The sequence below is a fragment of the Salarias fasciatus genome, chromosome 8 (assembly GCF_902148845.1).
Source record: "Salarias fasciatus chromosome 8, fSalaFa1.1, whole genome shotgun sequence".
NCBI classification, from domain to species: Eukaryota; Metazoa; Chordata; class Actinopteri; order Blenniiformes; family Blenniidae; genus Salarias; species Salarias fasciatus.
In genome coordinates this window covers 18,420,857-18,439,939 of record NC_043752.1, presented here as the reverse complement: position 1 = coordinate 18,439,939, position 19,083 = coordinate 18,420,857, and the positions used below count along the sequence as shown (strand labels likewise).

At 50.6% G+C, this 19,083-nt stretch overlaps 3 protein-coding genes across 6 annotated transcripts; 2 read left to right on the top strand and 1 right to left on the bottom strand.

The window, feature by feature from the left end:
- The first annotated feature begins 505 nt into the window (after positions 1-505).
- eif2ak1 (eukaryotic translation initiation factor 2-alpha kinase 1) lies at positions 506-9,771 on the top strand. Of its 2 annotated transcripts, none has more exons than XM_030097355.1 (14): positions 506-790; positions 3,976-4,143; positions 4,234-4,370; positions 4,493-4,533; positions 4,612-4,711; positions 4,802-4,882; positions 4,966-5,059; positions 5,139-5,187; positions 5,274-5,743; positions 5,822-5,928; positions 8,582-8,696; positions 8,804-8,883; positions 9,038-9,271; positions 9,425-9,771. In XM_030097355.1, the coding sequence occupies exons 1-14, from the start codon at positions 661-663 to the stop codon at positions 9,548-9,550; spliced, it is 1,932 nt and encodes a 643-aa protein (XP_029953215.1). In that variant the 5' UTR covers positions 506-660; the 3' UTR covers positions 9,551-9,771. The 2 variants fall into 2 exon arrangements, with proteins under 2 accessions (XP_029953215.1, XP_029953217.1); XM_030097357.1 differs by lacking the exon at positions 506-790 and adding an exon at positions 3,547-3,704.
- Positions 6,081-8,271, bottom strand: LOC115392772 (ankyrin repeat domain-containing protein 61-like). Its single transcript, XM_030097358.1, has 5 exons — positions 7,812-8,271; positions 7,474-7,568; positions 7,092-7,266; positions 6,759-6,959; positions 6,081-6,680 (listed from the first exon to the last, which is right to left on the bottom strand). Exons 1-5 carry the CDS (start codon positions 8,016-8,018, stop codon positions 6,087-6,089), a joined length of 1,272 nt encoding a protein of 423 aa, XP_029953218.1. The 5' UTR covers positions 8,019-8,271; the 3' UTR covers positions 6,081-6,086.
- Positions 9,772-10,379: 608 nt separating the features above from the next.
- On the top strand, positions 10,380-19,079 carry usp42 (ubiquitin specific peptidase 42). Of its 3 annotated transcripts, none has more exons than XM_030097353.1 (18): positions 10,380-10,659; positions 12,070-12,319; positions 12,984-13,190; positions 13,286-13,396; positions 13,574-13,673; positions 14,005-14,072; positions 14,169-14,239; positions 14,339-14,421; positions 14,511-14,622; positions 14,706-14,846; positions 14,922-15,022; positions 15,105-15,288; positions 15,365-16,054; positions 16,142-16,224; positions 16,312-17,364; positions 17,442-17,731; positions 17,813-17,876; positions 17,980-19,079. In XM_030097353.1, exons 2-17 carry the CDS (start codon positions 12,079-12,081, stop codon positions 17,872-17,874), a joined length of 3,597 nt encoding a protein of 1,198 aa, XP_029953213.1. In that variant the 5' UTR covers positions 10,380-10,659; positions 12,070-12,078; the 3' UTR covers positions 17,875-17,876; positions 17,980-19,079. The 3 variants fall into 3 exon arrangements, with proteins under 3 accessions (XP_029953213.1, XP_029953212.1, XP_029953211.1); XM_030097352.1 differs by having other exon boundaries at positions 16,309-17,364; positions 17,445-17,731; XM_030097351.1 differs by having other exon boundaries at positions 10,382-10,659; positions 16,309-17,364.
- Positions 19,080-19,083: the final 4 nt, after the last annotated feature.

The following is a 19,083-nucleotide window of genomic DNA, read 5'->3' as shown; positions in this document are numbered from 1 at the left end:
CCATGAATTATATTACTGGATAGAATCTTTTGCAAAAGCGCTTACAATGAAATATGAAGTATTTCATCACCAACACACAGCCAACCTGTCGAGATATTAGGACATGTGTGCAAATGTCATGCTAAAAAAAAACGCAAAAACTTTTTATAAATTTACACTTCGTTCTTTCCTTCAATAAATTTGTGTTTCCTTCATCAATAACATAGTTTCGTCATTGTAGGTTAAATTTTTAATAGTGAATTTCTAATTTGTACAATTTATAAATCACTTACTTTTTGAATGTTTGTGTTGTGATGTTTTCAGAAAAAGTGTTTTAAAAAAATTGGGGTGTGTATAGTTTTTGTTCGATTTAAAATTCATGTACACAAATTCATAGTTCGGAAAATGTCTCCAGCTTTTAGAATATTTTTAAAAATGTAAAAACAAAAAAAGAAAAAGGGAGCAGGGGCGGTTATTTGTGTGCGTACATTGTCAGACGGTCCCTGACTGTTCAATCATGGCCGCCCGCTGGGTGGACGGAGGGAGAGCCCCTTCGCTCGGAGGTTTTCTTCTCTAACACTTCACCACCTCGCTTTTTGACCGACCGAGATTCGCCGAGCGGGTCGGGGCGGAGGCATGGGATAGCTGGCCCGGTGTGTTCGGATCGCTCGAGCCGGTGTCATGTTGAGGCTCCGCGGGGAGAGCGGGGCTCTGCGGGCGGAGGAATGTTCTGGCAGCTCGGAGGGGGCTCGCGGCTTCATCACCCTGGCCAGTTTAGCCAGCGAGGACGACGACGAGGTTCACTTCGACAGTAAGATCACTTTACCCGCTGCTGCTATTTTTAATGTCCCCGGCCGCGGTTAAACATTAACTCATACACCGGTTATACAATAAAGCGAGGCGGACCCTGCAGAAATCCTTTTTATTATTATCTGGATGTCACATCCTACCACGAGTCGCAATATAAAACACATTAAAAGTACTTTTTCTAAAAGTTTTAAACTCTGGGAACTCTTAAATCCACTTCTTCATTCAGTGTTTTAGTGTCCTGTGATTTTTAACCCCCCATTCAGACACACACAATCTCAAATAACCACAGAAGAAGTGAATAAACAGCGTGTGAAAACACCTCCTGTAGCTCCACCCTGCTGCCTGACTGTGAACCCTGCTCACACTGCTTCCTCCTGGGACACGTTCAGCCTGCAGACACACGGCAGCGCACAGTGCTCTGATGAAATGCAATGAAACTCAGCGAGTGAGGCCCGCCAGGAGCGTAGGAACGAGAAGTGAGAGTCTGAAGTGGATCCTTTGGCTCACAGGCGGTGGGAGCAGGATGTGCTCCACCCTCCTTATGATGGATGAATTTCAGCTGCTTCACAGATTCTTAACTCAGACCTCTAAACACACTGCCAGCTTGAAAGACTGGAGTCAAGATGAGCCCTGACCTTTAACCTTAACCTTTCCCGGAAACAATTACCCCAGATTTTTCAGGGTGAAATTGTTAAAAGTTCTGACAAATCCACTCATAAAATGATCCAACAGGAAGTCACAGTATGACCAGAAGTCTGGACCCCTCTTCCCTTCAAATACAAGCATGAATTTAGTTTACAGTTGAAGTAAAAAGTAGGGACAGACTGAAATGGGTTTTTTAGCGCTGATGCCCATACCAATTTTTTTCCATCACCCTCAGGCGTTGGCCGATTATGGACTGCCGATTTTCATGAGCTGATACTGTGGGACAATACTGCTTTTGCTTCCTCAATTTACATCAAAAAATGACACAATAACAAATACTACAGGTCTGAAGCTTAAAATAAACATTTATTAAACAGTAAAAAATCATAACAGATTTGTTCAACTTTGCGCAACATGCTTTAAAATGAACAGAAAGTGTTTGGTGCTTTTAAAAATTCAAATAATGTCTATGAAATCAATTAAAACAAATATTTAGGTATCATTAAAATGAAAAAGAAATCTGCGAATCCTCGCGCGTATCGGCCAATGCCGATACAAGTAAAAAAACTCAAATATCGGCCCGATATATCGGCCGGCTGATGTATCGGTCTATCCTTAGTTTTAATGTTCATGGTGTTATTGTTGTAATTCATGATTTTATTGCTGTAGTTATTGGTTGTAACGCTGTGGTTCATAGTTGTAATGCTGTAATTAGTGGTTTTAATGCTGCAGTCACAAGTTTGAAAGCTGCAGTTAGTGGTTTTAATGTATTTCATGTTACGTTAGTGTAATTACATGCATGTTACAGTGTAATTACATGCCTTTTAAGGTATGACATGCATGTGAAAGCGTAACTACGTGCGTTTTAAAGCGTAATTACATGTGCGTTACAGTGTAATAACAAGTATGTTACAGTGTAGTTGCATGCATGTTACAGCGTAATAACATGCGTGTTAGTGTAAATATATGCGCATTGCAATGTAATTGCATTTGTTTGAAATCATAATGATTACATGCGCATTACAGCGTAATTGCATGCGTTTTTAATTGTAAATACAATGCGTGTTACAGTGTAATGACATGCACGTTGCAAAGTAATTATATGCGTGTTACGGTTTAATTACATGCGCGTTACAGTGTAATTTTATGCGTGTTACAATGTAATTATGTTTTATAGTGTAATTACATGCATGTTACAGCATAATGACATGTTTTAGAGTGTAATTACATGTGCATTACAGTTTAATTACATGCATTTTTAAAGTGTGTGCGATACAGATACAACTAAAAAACTCAAATATCGACCCAATATATCGGCTGGCCGACGTATCAGTCAGTCCTTGGTAAAAAGTGACCACTGTCGTCTCAGTGAACCTCTCTCAGTGCAGCCCCGCTGGGTGGGGCAGAGGCTAATCAGGTCATCGCCCCTCTTCCTGTCCACTAGATCTTTCTCCTTCTTTCTAGTTCTTTCTCAAGCTTTCTTGCTTTCTCCCTCTCACTTTCCCTCTCGACCATCACATTGTGAAAAATACGATATTTTATTTGAAAGTGTAAAACCATCTTCTGCAGGTTTGCAATACATTTCATGTCTTATGGTGTTGTTGTTTTTTTTTTTGTTTTGTTTTGTTTTTTGTTCTTCATTTGTTTCCAAAATCAAAATAGATAAAACAGATTTTTCCTTTGTCATTTTAATTTAAAACATTTTCCAGTTTCTTTGGAGCTGTGGCTTTATTGGCAGGTTTCTCATCCGGTCCATTCATTGAAATGTGCATGATAGCCCTCAGCATAGACGTATGAGAGTGTAGATATATGAAATGACTTAAAAATCTCAAAATACTTTCAACCTAAACTACTTTTTGAGGAAAAGCTTAAAATAGTTGAGCTGAAATCCTCACGTCTGTGTGTGTAGATGGTTTGAAACGGTCAGGATGTGAGATGAAGTCAGATTGTTAATAATTCTTGAGTCAAGATGTCACCGCACACATCCTGCTGAATAATAGCAGAACAGAGACTAGGGGGAAGCGGAGCAGAGCCCTGTGGCTGCTGTGTGGTAGGTGGAGGGGCCTCGAGTCCGCTGGCCATGGCAGATAAGCGTTGCTGCGGCGCACGCCCCCCCCGATGCAAAAACAAGATGATTGCTTTCACATCGATAGTAAAAATTCTCGAATAGCTGTGACGGCATGACACCCGATCGGCAGGATTCACACACCTCACAATGGACCTAGGAGAGAAAAACATTGTTCAGATGATTGATAAATTTATTGAAGAAGGTAAGAAGAACGTGTTGTTTCATATTGATGATCTGTTCAGGCTCATCCGCTCACTTTTAACCTTTTTTATTGAACTTGTATCGAGGTGAGTCCCATTGAAATTACAGGATCTGTTTTTCATGAGAGCCCTGCGTTAAATGTTTAAAAAGGCTGAGGATGGATTTATAAATAAGATTGTTTTGTTGTGTAATATATATATAAGTCATATCATTTTAAATACTTATATTTTTTTCTCAACTTATTCTTTTCCTCCGTTTTTTTCTGATTTCAGCTTCAGATGCAGAAAATAACCACGAGGTGCTGGTGGCTGGCAGACACAGCTCGTCCATCCAGGACTTCACCTCCGTCATTCCCAACCACCTGCTGTTCGGCTCCCTGCTGGAGCACCTGTGCTTCCTGTACGAGAGCAACCCAGCTCGCTCGCGCACGCTCTTCAAAGGTATTTCATAGAAACATACGCGTTTGTGAGACATCCTTAAAGGTGTGGTTTTGCCGTGTTTAACTATTGTGTCGTTGTTTCCTCCTGCAGTCATTGGCCAGCGTCTGGCCGCCATGAACCTCCTGTCGCCGCTGGCCATCAGCGACGAGTTCAGCACCGTCAGGCTGCAGCACAACCGGGCGTTCACGGAGCTGCTCAGCGCCGCCAGCAGCTCCTTGTTTCCGCAGGTGAGAGCGGAGAGCAGCGCTGCACGTAACTGTCTGCTTCAGAGCCGAGTTTCCACAGTTTCCTGACTGATGCAGTTTATTTTCTGTCTTTTCTGCTGTGTTTCGTTTGTGTCTGTTCGCAGGGCCAGCAGCGATTAGGAGGCTCACACAGCCTGACCCTGAGGTAAATGAGTGGTCTTTAAAGGGAACTCTGAGGAATCCTTCTGGTCTCTGATGTGTTTGTGTTTTCGCTTCGCTGCAGACCGAAGGACGAACTCTTTCAGGCACAGACGTCACGATATCTCAGTGAATTTGAGGAAATTTGTAAACTTGGAAAAGGGGCATATGGGAATGTTTTTCAGGTAATAAACTGTTGTTTATGTTTATGCGCTTGTGAAGCAGATTTTTGTTCAGGACGGATGTGAATTGATCAATTTTCACACACCTTCTAGGTGCTGAACAAACTGGATGGACAGTATTACGCCATGAAGAAAATCCTGATCAAAAAAGTCTCGAAAGAAGACTGCATGAGGGTGAGTGATCCGCTGTCCGGAGGCCAGCAGGTCGCTGCCGGGCTCCGTGTATCAGGCGGTGAATCATGTTACTTTCTGTTTAGGTTCTCAGAGAGGTGAAGGTGTTGTCCAGCCTGCAGCACATCCACGTGGTGGGTTACCACACTGCGTGGATGGAGCACGTCCAGCCGGCCACCTGTGAGTGTTCAACACGTCTCCTGAAATGAGGGCGGCGGCGGTGAATGATCAAAACTGTGCTAACCCGTGTTCTCTGCAGATCCAGAGACGCTGCTTCCTGCTCTGGAGTCTGCCGGACAGCACGACAGGTGGGATTAATGCAGTGGGATTTAGAATAATCCCTCAACGTTTTCTGGACAGTGCTTAATTAGTCTGTTTCCTCCTGCATTTGCAGCTCTGATGAGAGCTTCGACAGCAATGGTTCCAGCTCCTCTATAGTTTTCCAAAGCCTCAGCCGAGCCAGACAAGAAGCTGCTGTCAGTGCCAGAGCTCCTCAGAGGGATTCGCCGCCGGTCACCGCCGTGGTCGCCGCCCAGCAGGGCCCGGTGGTCTGCCCCAAGACCATGCGCCGCATCCCGGAGAACTACGTCCCGTGCGTGTTCCTGGGGCAGCGAGGCCCCCCGGAGGCCTCCCGGTGTCCCGCCATGAGCCTGGACGCCTCCCTGCTGCTGGAGGAGGAGTCCTGCCGGAGCAGCGTGCCGCTGAACGACAACGAGCGTCCGCCGCGCGCGGAGAAACGCGCGGCGAAGCCCTCCAAGGAGGTGCAGTTTCACCTGATGCTCTACATCCAGATGCAGCTGTGCGAGCGCTCACTGAAGGACTGGATCTCCGAGAGGAACGCCAGGCCCCAGGAGTCTTCCACAGGTCAGCGTTCAGCGCAGAGCGCGTGACTCCAGCCCTCTGCTGAGTCGTTTTTATTGAAAGACTTGGTTTTGTTGCCAGGTCCTTACGGCCGTGTCGACGCTGAACACACTCTGAACCTGCTGAGATACATACTTGAAGGAGTGGACTACATCCACTCCCGGGGAATCATGCACAGAGACCTGAAGGTAAGACTCGATGAGCTCGTGATGCTGGTGTGAAATTACAAGTGCCTTGGCTCTGTTTACTGAAAAGTGTCCTGACAGCTGGATTTCAGGTCAACAAAGGAGATTTAATAATAAATAGTGAATATTTCAACGCAGTTTCACACAGAACAGTATAAAATCTAAAACTCCTCTTTATTTGTATCAAAATAAATGTTTTCTATATTCTCCCACTGATTGAAGACAAAGTCATGTAACTTCGTGGGCAGCACTTCTCTTAAATCGTCCTGCTTCCCCACATATTTCAGATAAATAACAGTCTTACAGATGTCCTTGAGCCTCTTTGGCTGCTGAGTGAGTCTGAGCAGTCGGTCCCTCTGCGGGGAGAAGCAGGGCTCGGTCAGCGCCGCCGGCAGCCGGCCCTGCTGGCTGCAGACGGCGAGCGGAGTCACCAGGCCGAGCAGCTTGACCAGCAGCGACTTCTTCTTCACGTTGGGCCGGTGGTTCAGGAACAGGAAGAGGCAGTTCTCTCCTGCTGCGCTCCGCCGGTTGATGTCGGCGCCGTGCCGCAGCAGCAGGTCCACCAGCGCCTCCGTGCCCGTGACGCACGCCATGTGCAGCGGACTCAGCCCGGCCCGGTTCAGGATGTCCGGGTCGGCTCCGCAGCCGAACAGGGCGGACACGAAGCGGAGGTGGTCCTCTGGGGGGTCGGGGGTGCGGAGGGCCACCGTCACCGCGGCGACGTGCAGAGGAGTGTCTCCAGAGTGCAGCGTCCTCTGGACAGGAAACAGTCGTGAACAGTCGGAACACACACGATCGAGGACCGCCCGCCGAGCGCCTCCCTCCAGACTCACCTGGTTGACCCGGGCTTCGTGTGAAATCAGGCTCTTCATGATGTCCTCGTGGCACATCGCGGCGGCGGTGTGCAGGGGCGTCATCCCGCTGCTGTCCACAGCGTGGACGTCGGCGCCGTAGCTGGTCAGGATGTGGACTGCAGGCAGAGCCCTGCGGCGCACCGACACGTGGAGCGCCGTCTGATGAGTGCTCCCCTCCACCTGCAGAGACAGACCGACAGGTTAAACGCATGATCCACAACCAAATCCACTCGCACCGCTGCCCTTTACACAACTCAAAGTTGAAACTCCGAGTTTCACAAAAAGAGGCGTGCAGTCGCCGGATAGACTCACCAGCTTGGCGTTCACGTCAGCCCCGTGCTGGCAGAGCAGCCGTAAGCATGCCTCGGCCTGCAGACACACGTCCATCACAGCTCTGTGGAATCTGGAATTCGGTTTGGGCCCTGCAGCGGGGGTGTTTGGCCAGCGAGTTACTAGCAAGTGGAGCGGGTTACGACCCAGCTGGTCCCTGCGACAGCGACGGCGAGACAAATGTCCTTTAGTGTCATTGATGAGCCGGTTATGGTCACATCTGGTTACGCCTCAAACAGGAAGTTACTCTGCTCCAGTCAAAACATGTAATGAGCTGTTTCATTACATAGTGGTGCCTTTTTTTGACGGATTGATTCGCCCAGCAGGCGTTGGTGTGTGCGACCAGGTGCGTGTTTGTCCAAACCTCAGCTCAGCATCTGCCCCAGCTGACAGGAGGCTCTGCATGCTCTGCAGTCTTCTGTGAGAAGCAGCCAGATGAAGAGGAAAAGTAGAAATGTTCTACAGGAAGACAAGTAGAGCGAGATGAACAGGAAGAGTGTGAAGCGCCACCGTTCTCATCATATCGCCACCGATTCATTCAACTTAAGAGGACTGAAGGATCAGCCAAAGTTTTGCGGCGTCATATTTGTGATCAGCAGTTATAGTAAAATACTCTGAGTAGTACGTTCAAGTTAGTTTCTGTTTGAGGAAGTTTCCAAGTTCTCCTTTCTCTCTCTCTCTCTTTTTAATGGTTGTGTTTACCTTACAAAAAACGCCTCGAGCCGTTCCGCCTTCTCCCTCAATGGGAGAGTTGCTCCCGTGCTTCTCAGCCAGGTCTCGAATGCGTCCCACGTCTTGGTCCATCACCGCCGTGTAGAAGTCTCTGCTGTCAGAGTCGGCCGCCACACGTCTCTCTCCGGAGCGTGGCGGCCGCTGCTCCTCCGCCGCGCCGCCGGCGTGTCGAGACATTGCCGCAGTCTGATTGTGCTTTTAGCGCCTCGGAAGCCCGGTGATGATCCGCATCTGGTTATTCTGGTTTGTGGATGCGCACGCATTTCTCAGAAGCACGAGCGGTGGTGAAGAGGGACAATCAGAGCTACTCCCGACTGCGGCTCGCGTCTGCTTGTGGTTGTTTTTGAAAGTTCTGAGTCTGATTTCGTCACGTGAGTTTGAGAGTTGTGCCTCCAGCTTTGACGCACAGCTGTCCTGTCACAGCTGATAACTTGTTGCTGCATGCGGGGCCTTTTCTGGGGACCGGCCACGCCCACTCTGGTCTCTCACTGTTTGCTGAACAATTTTGTGCCACTTCTCTGTTTTTTTTGACAGAGGAGGAAGTATATTTATTGTCACCAAATTTCTTATAGAAGCTTAATTACCTTCAATAAACCCTTTAAGGACGGAGGAATCTTCCTGATCTGGGCTGGCTACCATCTGCTCTCCTTTAGGGGAAAAAGATGAAACAATTCATGTTTTAGATGTAATGACTGCTCTGTTCCGGGACTCATTATCACACCGCTTGTTTCCTTCTGCAGCCCAGGAACATCTTCCTTCACGGTCAGGACCGCCATGTTCGCATCGGGGACTTCGGCTTAGCCTGCAAAGACATCATCCTGGACGGCCGGGCGGACGCCTCCTCTCCTGGCACAGGTAACACACTGCCTGGCCTCCTTTTTTTTCATAACATGTTGTGTCGGCTTGTGACCAGAAGATGGCGCCATCTGCTTCTGAGTTACCGGTACATGCGTGTTTTGCAGATTTGAACCATACTACTGGTGTTGGCACCTTCGTTTATGCAGCTCCAGAGCAGCTGAACGGCTCGCATTACGATTCAAAGGTAAAGATTTCATCGATCTGTACTATAGTTTTTATCACAGGTGATTTAATCGTTTGTAACTGGTTTGTCATTTATATCCGTTTAGTTTGCTGATGTGATATTTTAGCGCTTTGACTGAATTTGAATGTGACTGCGGTTGGCGTTGCTCTTCCAGTCAGACATGTACAGCGTCGGCGTGCTGGCCCTCGAGATGTTCCAGCCGTTCGGGACCGAGATGGAGCGGGTCCGCACCCTCGGGGATTTGAGGGAAGGGAAGATCCCGGACTCTTTCAGCGACAGATGGCCGGTTCTGACCAAGTACATCGGGAAGCTGACGAGCAAAGAGCCCAGCGATCGGCCCACGGCTGGCCAGCTGCTGCAGAGCGAACTCTTCTGCAGCAAAGACAGGGTATTCTGAGATCCATGGATTTCTTCTTGGTGGAATTTTGATTCCCGGTTCGATCCCAGGCTCGGGACACGTCTTGAAAGTTTTTGTCTACTGAATGAAGGTGCCTCCTGCATGCTTGTGCTGGCCGTAAAACTGAACTTTCTGCCCCTCCAGGTGATCCACGGTTTGCAGAAAAGAGTGGAGGAGCAGGAGGAGGAGATCATGCAGCTGAGGCAGCGGATCAGCCAGCTCCAGAGCTCCCAGTTCACAGTCAGTTTCCCCGAGCTGGACGACACCTGAGCCTTAAAAACCCTGACAGAACGTCAACTTGATGAACTTGAACTCACTCACTGCTTTATCTTGTTTTGCTGACTAGGTATGATTGGCAGAGAGGTGGGTGGATGTGTGCGAGTGAGTGAGAGAACATTTAAATGTCTTGTTATACTGAGTTGAAGGGTACATTTTCCTTCATGCAGCTGTTCAATAAAGTCTATTTATTGTGTTTTTATTGCCATTCTTAAGCAATGTGTGACTATTGTTCATTTGTTATTTCTGTTGATTGGCTGACCTTTGTACTGATGAAATCAATTTTGATTAGTTTATTCATCAATGGTATTATGGTTGATTGTTTTTTGATCACATGTGGAGTATCAGGGCACCAAATTTAGTCTTCTGATCACATCATACTACATATTTTAGTATGAATAATTTTCTACCCTTGTACATCTCAAGGAGTGTAACCTATAGGTGTGTAACTGTATTACGTATGGGCTTTAAACTAAGTTCATGCTGCTCGAGAAGGATGGGCCTAAATCAAGCCATGTAACTGGATTTAAGGCTTCTCGTGTTGGATAAGGGAGTGGGGCTGGGAAAGCCGAGCAATGGTTGAAGCAGTGATTGAATTTCCAGGTGTATTAGAATTGAATCAAAACGCCAGTCCAGTGCCAACTCCAGTCAAACTCTGCAACCCTAATTTTATGGGTTTTTTTCCCTATGAGGTGATATAATTTTGGATTATATCTGAGGTAGATAGAAAATGATTATAGAAATGTTCATTATTTTAATTTTATTCATATACTATTCAAAATAAAAATGCAGCAAATTGTAATTTATTCAGACTTATCGAGGGAACTGCAGCGCAGAATTTACAAACAAAATTAAAAAAATAAAAGGAAAAAAACTAATGTGGGCTGCACGTCTTGCAGAGGTCAGAGGTTTGTACACATGCGACGGATCTTTCCGAAACACGTTCCTCCCGGAGCCGCGAGCCAATCAGGAGGCGCGTTTCATTTCAGGTACCCGGATGTACCCGTGGGGCAATTAGCTACGTCATTGTTCACCGCCGGACACCCGCTGGAAATAAGGAATGGATTTACAACCGCTATTTACGCCTTCATAACAGATTCCAGGTGAGTGCCGCGTCGCCGGGGCGGTCGAGCGTCGCTTTAGGGAGGCGGCCGCGGTGTGCGGAGGGGTCCGGGCGGCCGGGATGAGCTGTAGTAGTCTTACACCGGTTCTGTGTGTCATGTCGGAGAGAGCGGCGCAGGGAGCACACACAAGCCGCCGGTGCCGAGCCCCTCCTTTCCCCCTCCGAGCCGGACGCCCCGTTACTCGGCCCCGCATGTTTCTACATCTATCCGATGTGAAAACGGACCCCCGAACAGTCACCGCGAGCCGCTGGGCCGCAGCTGCGCCCGCCGCCCCGCGCGGTGCCAGCCAAAGTCCACAGCGCCGAGCTAGCTCGCTCTGTAGCCATCCGCATTAGCCGCGGCGCCGCCGCACGTTAGCAAGTGTTCGCACTGTGACGTCCTCCGTTTCCATGGAGAACGAGGATTCCGTGACGGCTCGCGCGGCGCGTCTCGTCCCGGTTCCACCGGGCGCTCGGCTGGGGCCGACCGGCCGGCCTGCCTCTCCCCGGCCCGGCGCTTCCCCCGCGCCAGAGAGGACTCGCTTGCTGCGTGTTTGACGGAGGTTTTAGCGGCGCTGCGTGTTAAAGGCCTCGCCGCCTCCCGTTAGCCAATGCGAGGCGCCGTGCCTGAGCAGGTGGGAGGGAACAGCTGCTGCTTCCGACCTTTTCAAATCCCAGCTCTGGACTGTGACGAGCTTTTTCACGAGTTTATCGATTATCGCACACGTAAGTTGCTAACCGAGGATGTATAAATAACACACTTCTGTCCTCTCACCTTTGTTTTCTCTATGACCCAGAACCAACCTGAGCGGAGCAGCAGTTTATAAGTTCCCAAACACCAGAGGGCTGCTCAGACTTCCCCTTTATTCAAAGTGGGGCTGGAAACCTCACTGTTTACCGCAGCGTCTCATACATTACTCCTATTTCCTATTTTTTCCCGCTTTAACTGGCGTTTGTTTTGTTGTATTGTTAGTGTGATTTTAATGTAATTTTACGTACTTCTCGGCCTTTGTGAAACACTTAGTGTTGCCTTGTTTATGTACAGTTACACTCTTGTAGGTTGGATTCAAGTCAACCTAATTTCCCCTTGTCTGTTTAATATAAGTGTATTATCATGCAGTGGAACTTCTTGGCGGGTGTTGTGGTGTGTGTGTGTGTTTTTGATATTGTTTTGCATGTTTTACTTGCCAACAACATTTTTGAAATAGATTCTAACCATCCCGCCTTTCATTTGAGACAGTTGTATACGTGATTGTTCCAGTGTGAAAAGACTGAATCAGGATCATAATTTACTGCCTTTTTAACAGAGTTAAATCTTCAGTGATCAAAGATAAAGTGTGCAGGACTTTGGTTTCTGATGAAGAGGAATGAAGAACCTCCATAACCGATGTGCTTCTTTGTGTTTCTGCAGCTATGAACAATGACAATAGTTGACAAATCTTCAGAGAAGTCTGACCACGAGTCAGTCGGGTGTAACGGACCCTCCATCGCCAGTGGAGACGTGGGGATGGACAGCAGTTGTCCCAGCAGCTGGGCAGTGGGCCCCACCATGCCCAGCGACTCTCCGAGGCTGAGATCTCCGGCAGGCTGCCTGGGACCGACGCCTGGAGCTGCTGTCTATAACGGCACACCCTCCTCTGTGGAACGGCCCAAGGAGCAAGGTAACAGCCGGGCTTTTCTCAGCTGTTCAGTGGTTTGAAAGCAGAGCGGAGACTGAAGGATAGTGGCTGTTCAGACATATTGCATGATGTTTGGATCAAGTGTTGCCGTGTGTCTTCCCCTCCATTTGTCATTCCTACTCTACCCTGGAGGATTCCTCTAGTTATTAGTTTTTACCCCTACACGAATACTTTCATACAAATGCATCAGGAATACAAAAAGTTGTTGAGTAATGTACTTTTGTGAGCAAACTAAGAACTACAGTGACTAAAATGTGTCCACAGCACCAAGCTTCACTGACGAAATGTATTTCTTTCTTTCTAGTCTATTTTTGTGCATGAGTGTGACACAGCCGTTTTTGTGGGTGTTGTGGTGCTGCTTCCATTCTACTTTCATTCATTTTGTTATGTAACCTGACCAGTGTTGAAGCGAGAGCATGATCAATCACTTGAGCTGGTGTGACGCATTCGGTGTTTTCATTCGAGGACCAGCGGTCTAAATCTGTTTGTGCAGAAACACAACAGCAAACAGATTCCGTTATGTGTTTCTATATTGCTCAGAATTCGGAATCTCCTCACATCACTGTTAACAGACATTTATTAATGCACAGTTATCATCTGATATAGAAGCAATGTGTCGAATCCAAATGTGGTTTTGTGTGTCCAGGGATAAACAATGGGGATGGAATTGAGCTGCCTCAGAAGGTCCTCTTCCCTCCGGATCGGCTCAACCTGAAGTGGACCCAGGTTCATCGCATTGGTGCAGGCCTGCAGAACATGGGGAACACGTGTTTCCTCAACTCGGCCCTTCAGTGTCTCTCCTACACCCCCCCTCTGGTCAACTACATGCTGACGCGGGAGCACTCCAAAACATGTGGGTTTTATCCTACATTAATGCAGCAGATGACACACACTTCTCGATCGGTTCACTTCACAGCTTGGTCATTTGCCCCTCTGTCCGTGCCGCAGGTCACGAGCCGGGGTTCTGTATGATGTGCACCATGCAAAACCACATCGTTCAGGTTTACGCCAACTCTGGGAATGTCATCAAGCCGATCGGTGTACTCAATGAGCTCAAAAGTAAGTGGACATTTGTCAGGATGTAAAATGAAAGGTAGGAGGCGCTGTGCAGCTGTTTACCTTTTATTTTGGAGGGAACCGCTCCGGTGCATGTTTCTCTGTACCTGATGAAAAAGGTTTATATATATATCGCTGCAAAGCTCTGATATGAAACATTATTTTCCGCTCCTCTCGCAGGGATTGCAAAGCACTTCCGTTTTGGAAGCCAGGAGGACGCGCACGAGTTCCTGCGGTACACAGTGGATGCTATGCAAAAGTCCTGCTTGCCTGGAACCAAGTAAGACTCGGATCTTCTACATTCAGCATTAAACGCTGCGTGCAGTTTCCACTGGAAGCGCCAGCGGTTCAGGTTTAATGTACATCTGGCTGGCTAACGGCTCTCACGAGACTCCTCCAACTTGAAGCATCACCTCAATTTTCATCCAGTAGTTACAGGTGGCCTCTGATCTAATTGCTCTCCCTCTCCGTCTCTCCTGGAATAGCTGTAATAAGTTGTTAGCTGTCATTATAAACTCTCATGAAGTGGCTTTCTCTTTCCACTGGAGGTATTTGTTGGGTTCTTCGGACAGCCGGTGAATTTATTCTCTTCATTTTAATCTCTGCTGCAGATTGGACAGGCACACGCAGGCAACCACTTTAATCCATCAAGTGTTTGGCGGGTACTTGCGGTCCAGAGGTGAGCCGTCATTACACACGTCTCTCCTCGGAACGACGGTCGATGTTGATGTTTTACTACGTTGCTGAATGCTTCGCGCTCGTTTGTGTTTTTCAGTTAAATGTTTAAACTGCAAAGCAGTTTCAGACACATTTGAGCCCTTTTTGGACATCACTCTAGAAATCAAGGTAACTGGACGTCCTTCTTCAGTCCTTGTTTGGCTGACCTGTCTTTAGAACAGACCTAGACATTGAATTTGTTTTATTTCTCTCTCTCTCTCCGTGCAGACGGCTTCCAGTGTCTCCAAGGCTCTGGAGCAGTTTGTCAAACCCGAACAGCTGGATGGGGAGAACGCCTACAAATGTACCAAGTAAGTCACGCGCTTGAAAAATCAAAGGATGCTGATTTTTCGTCCAGACCGCGGTTTCCCAGCTCACCGAAAATAATTACTTCCTTCAGGTGCAAGAAAATGGTCACAGCCTCAAAGAGATTTACAATCCACCGCAGCTCCAACGTGCTGACGCTCTCGCTCAAACGCTTCGCGAACTTCAGCGGAGGCAAAATCACGAAGGTACGGTCGCACGCGGACAGGAAGGCTTCCCGTGTTTCCTGTAACGTTGAACTTGACCGGCTGTGTGTGTCTGCGGCGAACAGGAAGTGAAGTATCCAGAGTACCTGGACCTGCGGCCGTTCATGTCTCAGTCTCAAGGGGAGAGCCAGCCGTACGGGCTGTACGCCGTGCTGGTCCACTCCGGGTTCAGCTGCCACGCCGGACACTACTTCTGCTACATTAAGGTAGTGACCGAGCCGCCGGCCCGGCTCCATCGGCACCTCCACGGCGTGTCAACCCTCCCTCCTGTGTGTCTGCAGGCGAGTAACGGTCAGTGGTATCAGATGAACGACTCCTCCGTGTCCGTCAGCGACGTCAGGACTGTCCTCAACCAGCAGGCCTACCTCCTTTTCTACATCAAGTGAGTTCCTGGAGCCGGCGTCGGCCGTCTTTCTGCCTCGGGGCGGCGCTTAATGCAGAACCGCTCTGTGTTTCTCCCTCAGGTGTGGCGATGGGAAGAAGAACGGAGACTACAGCCACTTGAATCACAACCCGGGTATCTCTGGCCAGTCGTCTCCGCGGCCGGTGGTCATCCCGCGCAGCAACGCCGCCGTGCACAGCAACAACGGCAGCGGCGGCGGCGGCGTGGGCTTCATCGGGCCGCAGCTGCCTCCTCACATGAACAAGGTACTGCCGGTTCTCCGACCCGACAGCAGCCGGCTGTGTCGGCGCCGTGCGGCTGACGGCTGTCTCCTGTCCGCAGGGCGCCCTCCACATCAACGGGAACGGGTCTCTGAGGGACTTCCCCAGCAGCTCCAAGCCCAGCACCAGCAGCGGCGGGATGGGGAAGCCGGGCCACGGGCCGGCCGCCTCCTCCGTCTCCCACTCCATCAGCCGGCCCACGGCCATCCCAGACCACGACAAGCGGCAGAAGCTTTCTTTTTTCATCGGGCAGAGCAAACCGACCCGGCCGGCCTGCTCTTCCTCCTCCTCCTCCTCCTCCTCCTCCTCCTCCTCCTCGTCCTCGTCTTCGTACAGCCTGCAGTCCTCCGCCAGCAGCTCCTCCTCCAGCGCTCTGTCCTCCTCTCAGTCTACCTCAGACCTTCACTTCGTCCCCCGTCAGCTCAACCACGTCAACGGCACGTCCTGCAGTAACGGGGACGTCCACCCCGGAGGGAACGGCGCGGCGTTCCTGGTGCCGTACGGCCAGGAGTCCTCGGAGGAGTCGGACCAGGAGAACTGCGGCAATCTGGACAGTAACGGCATCTTCCCCCACGCTCACCCGAGGGGCGGCAACGCCCCGAGGGACGTCTTCGACACATTTCCAAAAACCAACGGGGAGTCGGTCGCGCATCACAACGGTAACGGATTATATGGTCCGTCGTACGGCGCCGCCAAGTCCGCCCCGAACGGAGCTCACTACAAGATGAACGGACACGGCGGGCCGGACAAGGTGCGGTCAGCCTTCAGCCGCGGAGCCGAGCGCATCCTTCCCTTCACTGGAAACGAGAATGATGGTGTCTCGATGGTGTCTTTTCAGGTTTCTGGTCTTAATCCAGGAAGTTCCTCCTCGGTGGCGGCTGCTCCCGTCAACGGATTAAGCAGCGACTGCAGCCAACCACAGTAAGTTCCGGAGCTGTCGGAGCGCCGCCGTTCCCTCGGGTCCGCTCGGACAGCGCTGCTCACTTGCTTGTTTGTGTTTTCTAGCAGAGAGAGCCGCGGCCCGTCCTCGTCCCAGGCCAGCTCGGCTCCTGCTGCTGCTGAAGGCCAGCTCTTCTCCCCTCCGTGTGGACCCCAGCCCCCCCACGCTGCTTCCGCCGCCGCCGCAGCTCCGCCGCCTCCGGCCTCTGCCGCCTCCCAGCCCGTCCCGTCGACGGAACCCGCCTCCTCCTGCTCTTCCTCCGGGCATCACGGCAAACCTGTGGCCTTACCCAGCATCCCCGCCGGCTCGCAGGACTCCCAGGGCTCCCCCGGGGCGTCCGCCGCGCCGCCCAAGGCCGGCGAGAGCAAAGCGCAGGTCAAGAGTCTGCCGCACTGCAACGGGCCGACGGCGGCGCCCGAGACCCGGACCGACGCCAAGGACCAGCACCAGTCCAAGACCGGCTCCCGAGGCGGCGAGAGACAGTCCTCACGAGACCGAGACAGACGGCACCACGACCGGGACCGGGACCGGGACCGGGACCGGGACCGGGAGAGGCACTACAGGGACAGAAGCCACGAATGGGACGGCGACGGCGACCGGTACCGATACAGGCGGGACTACAGAGACCACCACTACCACCGGTCCTACCGGGACCGCCTGCCGCCTCCGGACCGCCACCACCGAGACCGCGAGGCGGAGCGGCGCTGGGACCGGCCCGCCCAGCACCCGCGGGACCGCGACCGCGACCGCTGCTCCCACCACTACCACTACTACCGGCACCGCGAGGAGGCGGAGCACGAGCGGCGGCCGCACGGCCACTCCCACCGCCGCGACCCGCACGGCGGCCGCAGGCGGCGCCACGACAGCCGCGACTCCCGGCCCGCCAGGGACCGGAGCGGCGGCCGGGACAGGGACGCTCACGCCTCCAAGGACAGGAGCTCCTCGCCCAAAGGCTCCCCGGCGCCGGCGGGCCGGGCCTCGGACGCCGAGGAGGAGAACCGCAGGAGGAGCGACACTTATGCAAACAAGGAGAGGGAGGACAGCGCCGAGGAACGCCACTCCAGGAAACACAAAAAGAGCAAGAAGAAGAAGAAATCCAAGGACAAAGACAGAGACAGCGGGTGAGCGGCGCCGCCCTCGTCTTCCTGCTGTGTTGTGTTTGTGGTCAATAACATGTTTTCACTTGTCCTCCTGCCAGAAGCTCGGACGCCGACTCGGACCGAGCCGCCGACACCAAGAAGAAGAAGAAGAAGAAGCGGCGGCACCGCCACAGCGACTCGGAGCCGCGCAGCCCCGCCCCCGCCAGCGGCGAGGAGCGGGAGAGCCGCAAGCGACGGCGCTCGGACTCCAGAGACTCCAAACACGACGAGTTCCCCCCGGACAAACGCCGCCGCACGGATCAGGCCGACGGCGGCGCCCCCCGCCCCCCCTCACGTCACGCCTCGCCCGCCAGCGGTTCGTCCCACCGCCTCGTCAACGGGTTCACAGGTAACGGCGCCGCGCCGCGCCGCGCCGCCCGCCGGCGGACGTCTGTCCGCACGGGTTCAAGTCTCCACTCTGTTCCTGCAGGGAGCGGCCACAGTCAGTCCAGTGAAAACTCCAGTGGACCCTCCAGCTGCCTCAAGTACTGACGGTGAGCACACACACACACACACACACACACACACACACACACACACACTCACTCTGTAAACCGCCCCTGTGCACCAGCCTGACGGGTTTCCGTTTGATTTCAGACCATCAGCGCCGTTTTTAACAGCAGAGGAATGGCGCCTGCGCCGTGGTGCTTCTCCATGCCGACTAAACTCTCTTTTTACCACGACTCAAGTGTTTTCACGCGCAAAAACTGTTCTTATTATTTTGGCGGCGTCCGGTCTGACGCGCCGCTAACCCCTGACTGCGGTTTTAAAGGAAGACTGTAACCTGTCGGACATTTACGATGAGAAATATTAATATATATAACTTGTAACGAACCCGAAACGAAGCCTGGAGCTTAAAACATCTCAACTGCTGCTCAGTGGAACTCAGGACTTGAAAACTTGTTCACATCCCATCACCGAAACCCGCCTGCCCGGAGCCAAGCAGGAACACAAAAAGGGAAGAAGAAGAAAAAGAAAAAAACTAAAGCAAACACGGAGAACGAATCAAGTTAAAGATGTCACCATATCTACAGAGCTGCAACGTTTTTAATTCAACTCTTTCTTCTTTCAAACCAACGGAGGGAAACGCTGGTGAACGAGTGCATCGCTGACTGATACCTCCTCCTGAACCCTGGACAGACTTGAGAACATTTCCCTGCTATACTTTGCTTCATGGTTTCTGATTCACTGTCATTTTCCCCCCCCCCCATTATTAAGACTTTTTTCACAGGATACTGAAGTTTTCTTTGTCTCCTTTATTTTATTTTTATTTTTTAACATTTAAAAAGAGAATCGTCGGAACTTTTTATCATGGCTGTGGACCATTTGTGTTTAGCTTTTTGATGAAAAATACCGTTTGTGTCTGCTAGCATCATAAAAAAAAATACTGTGAATTTAATTTTCAACTGTACTATCAGTTATTTTTTTATACGTAAAGATCCTGTATCAGGATTCCCAGAGGTTTTGTCAGTTTTGCTTTGTTTTTAGAAGACCTTGTGTTATTTTCAGACCATATTCTCTGGATTGAAGTCAGTGATGGGTGTGGTCGGCCGTTTTATTTGTTTCCGTTTGTTTTTCTCGGCACAGGAGTTGGAAGAAAAACTGCTGTTATACTATTAGTTTAGCATGTCAGAATTTATACATTGTATGAGGTAAAACGCCTTAAAAAATACATTTGTTAATGTCAGAAATTGTAATTTG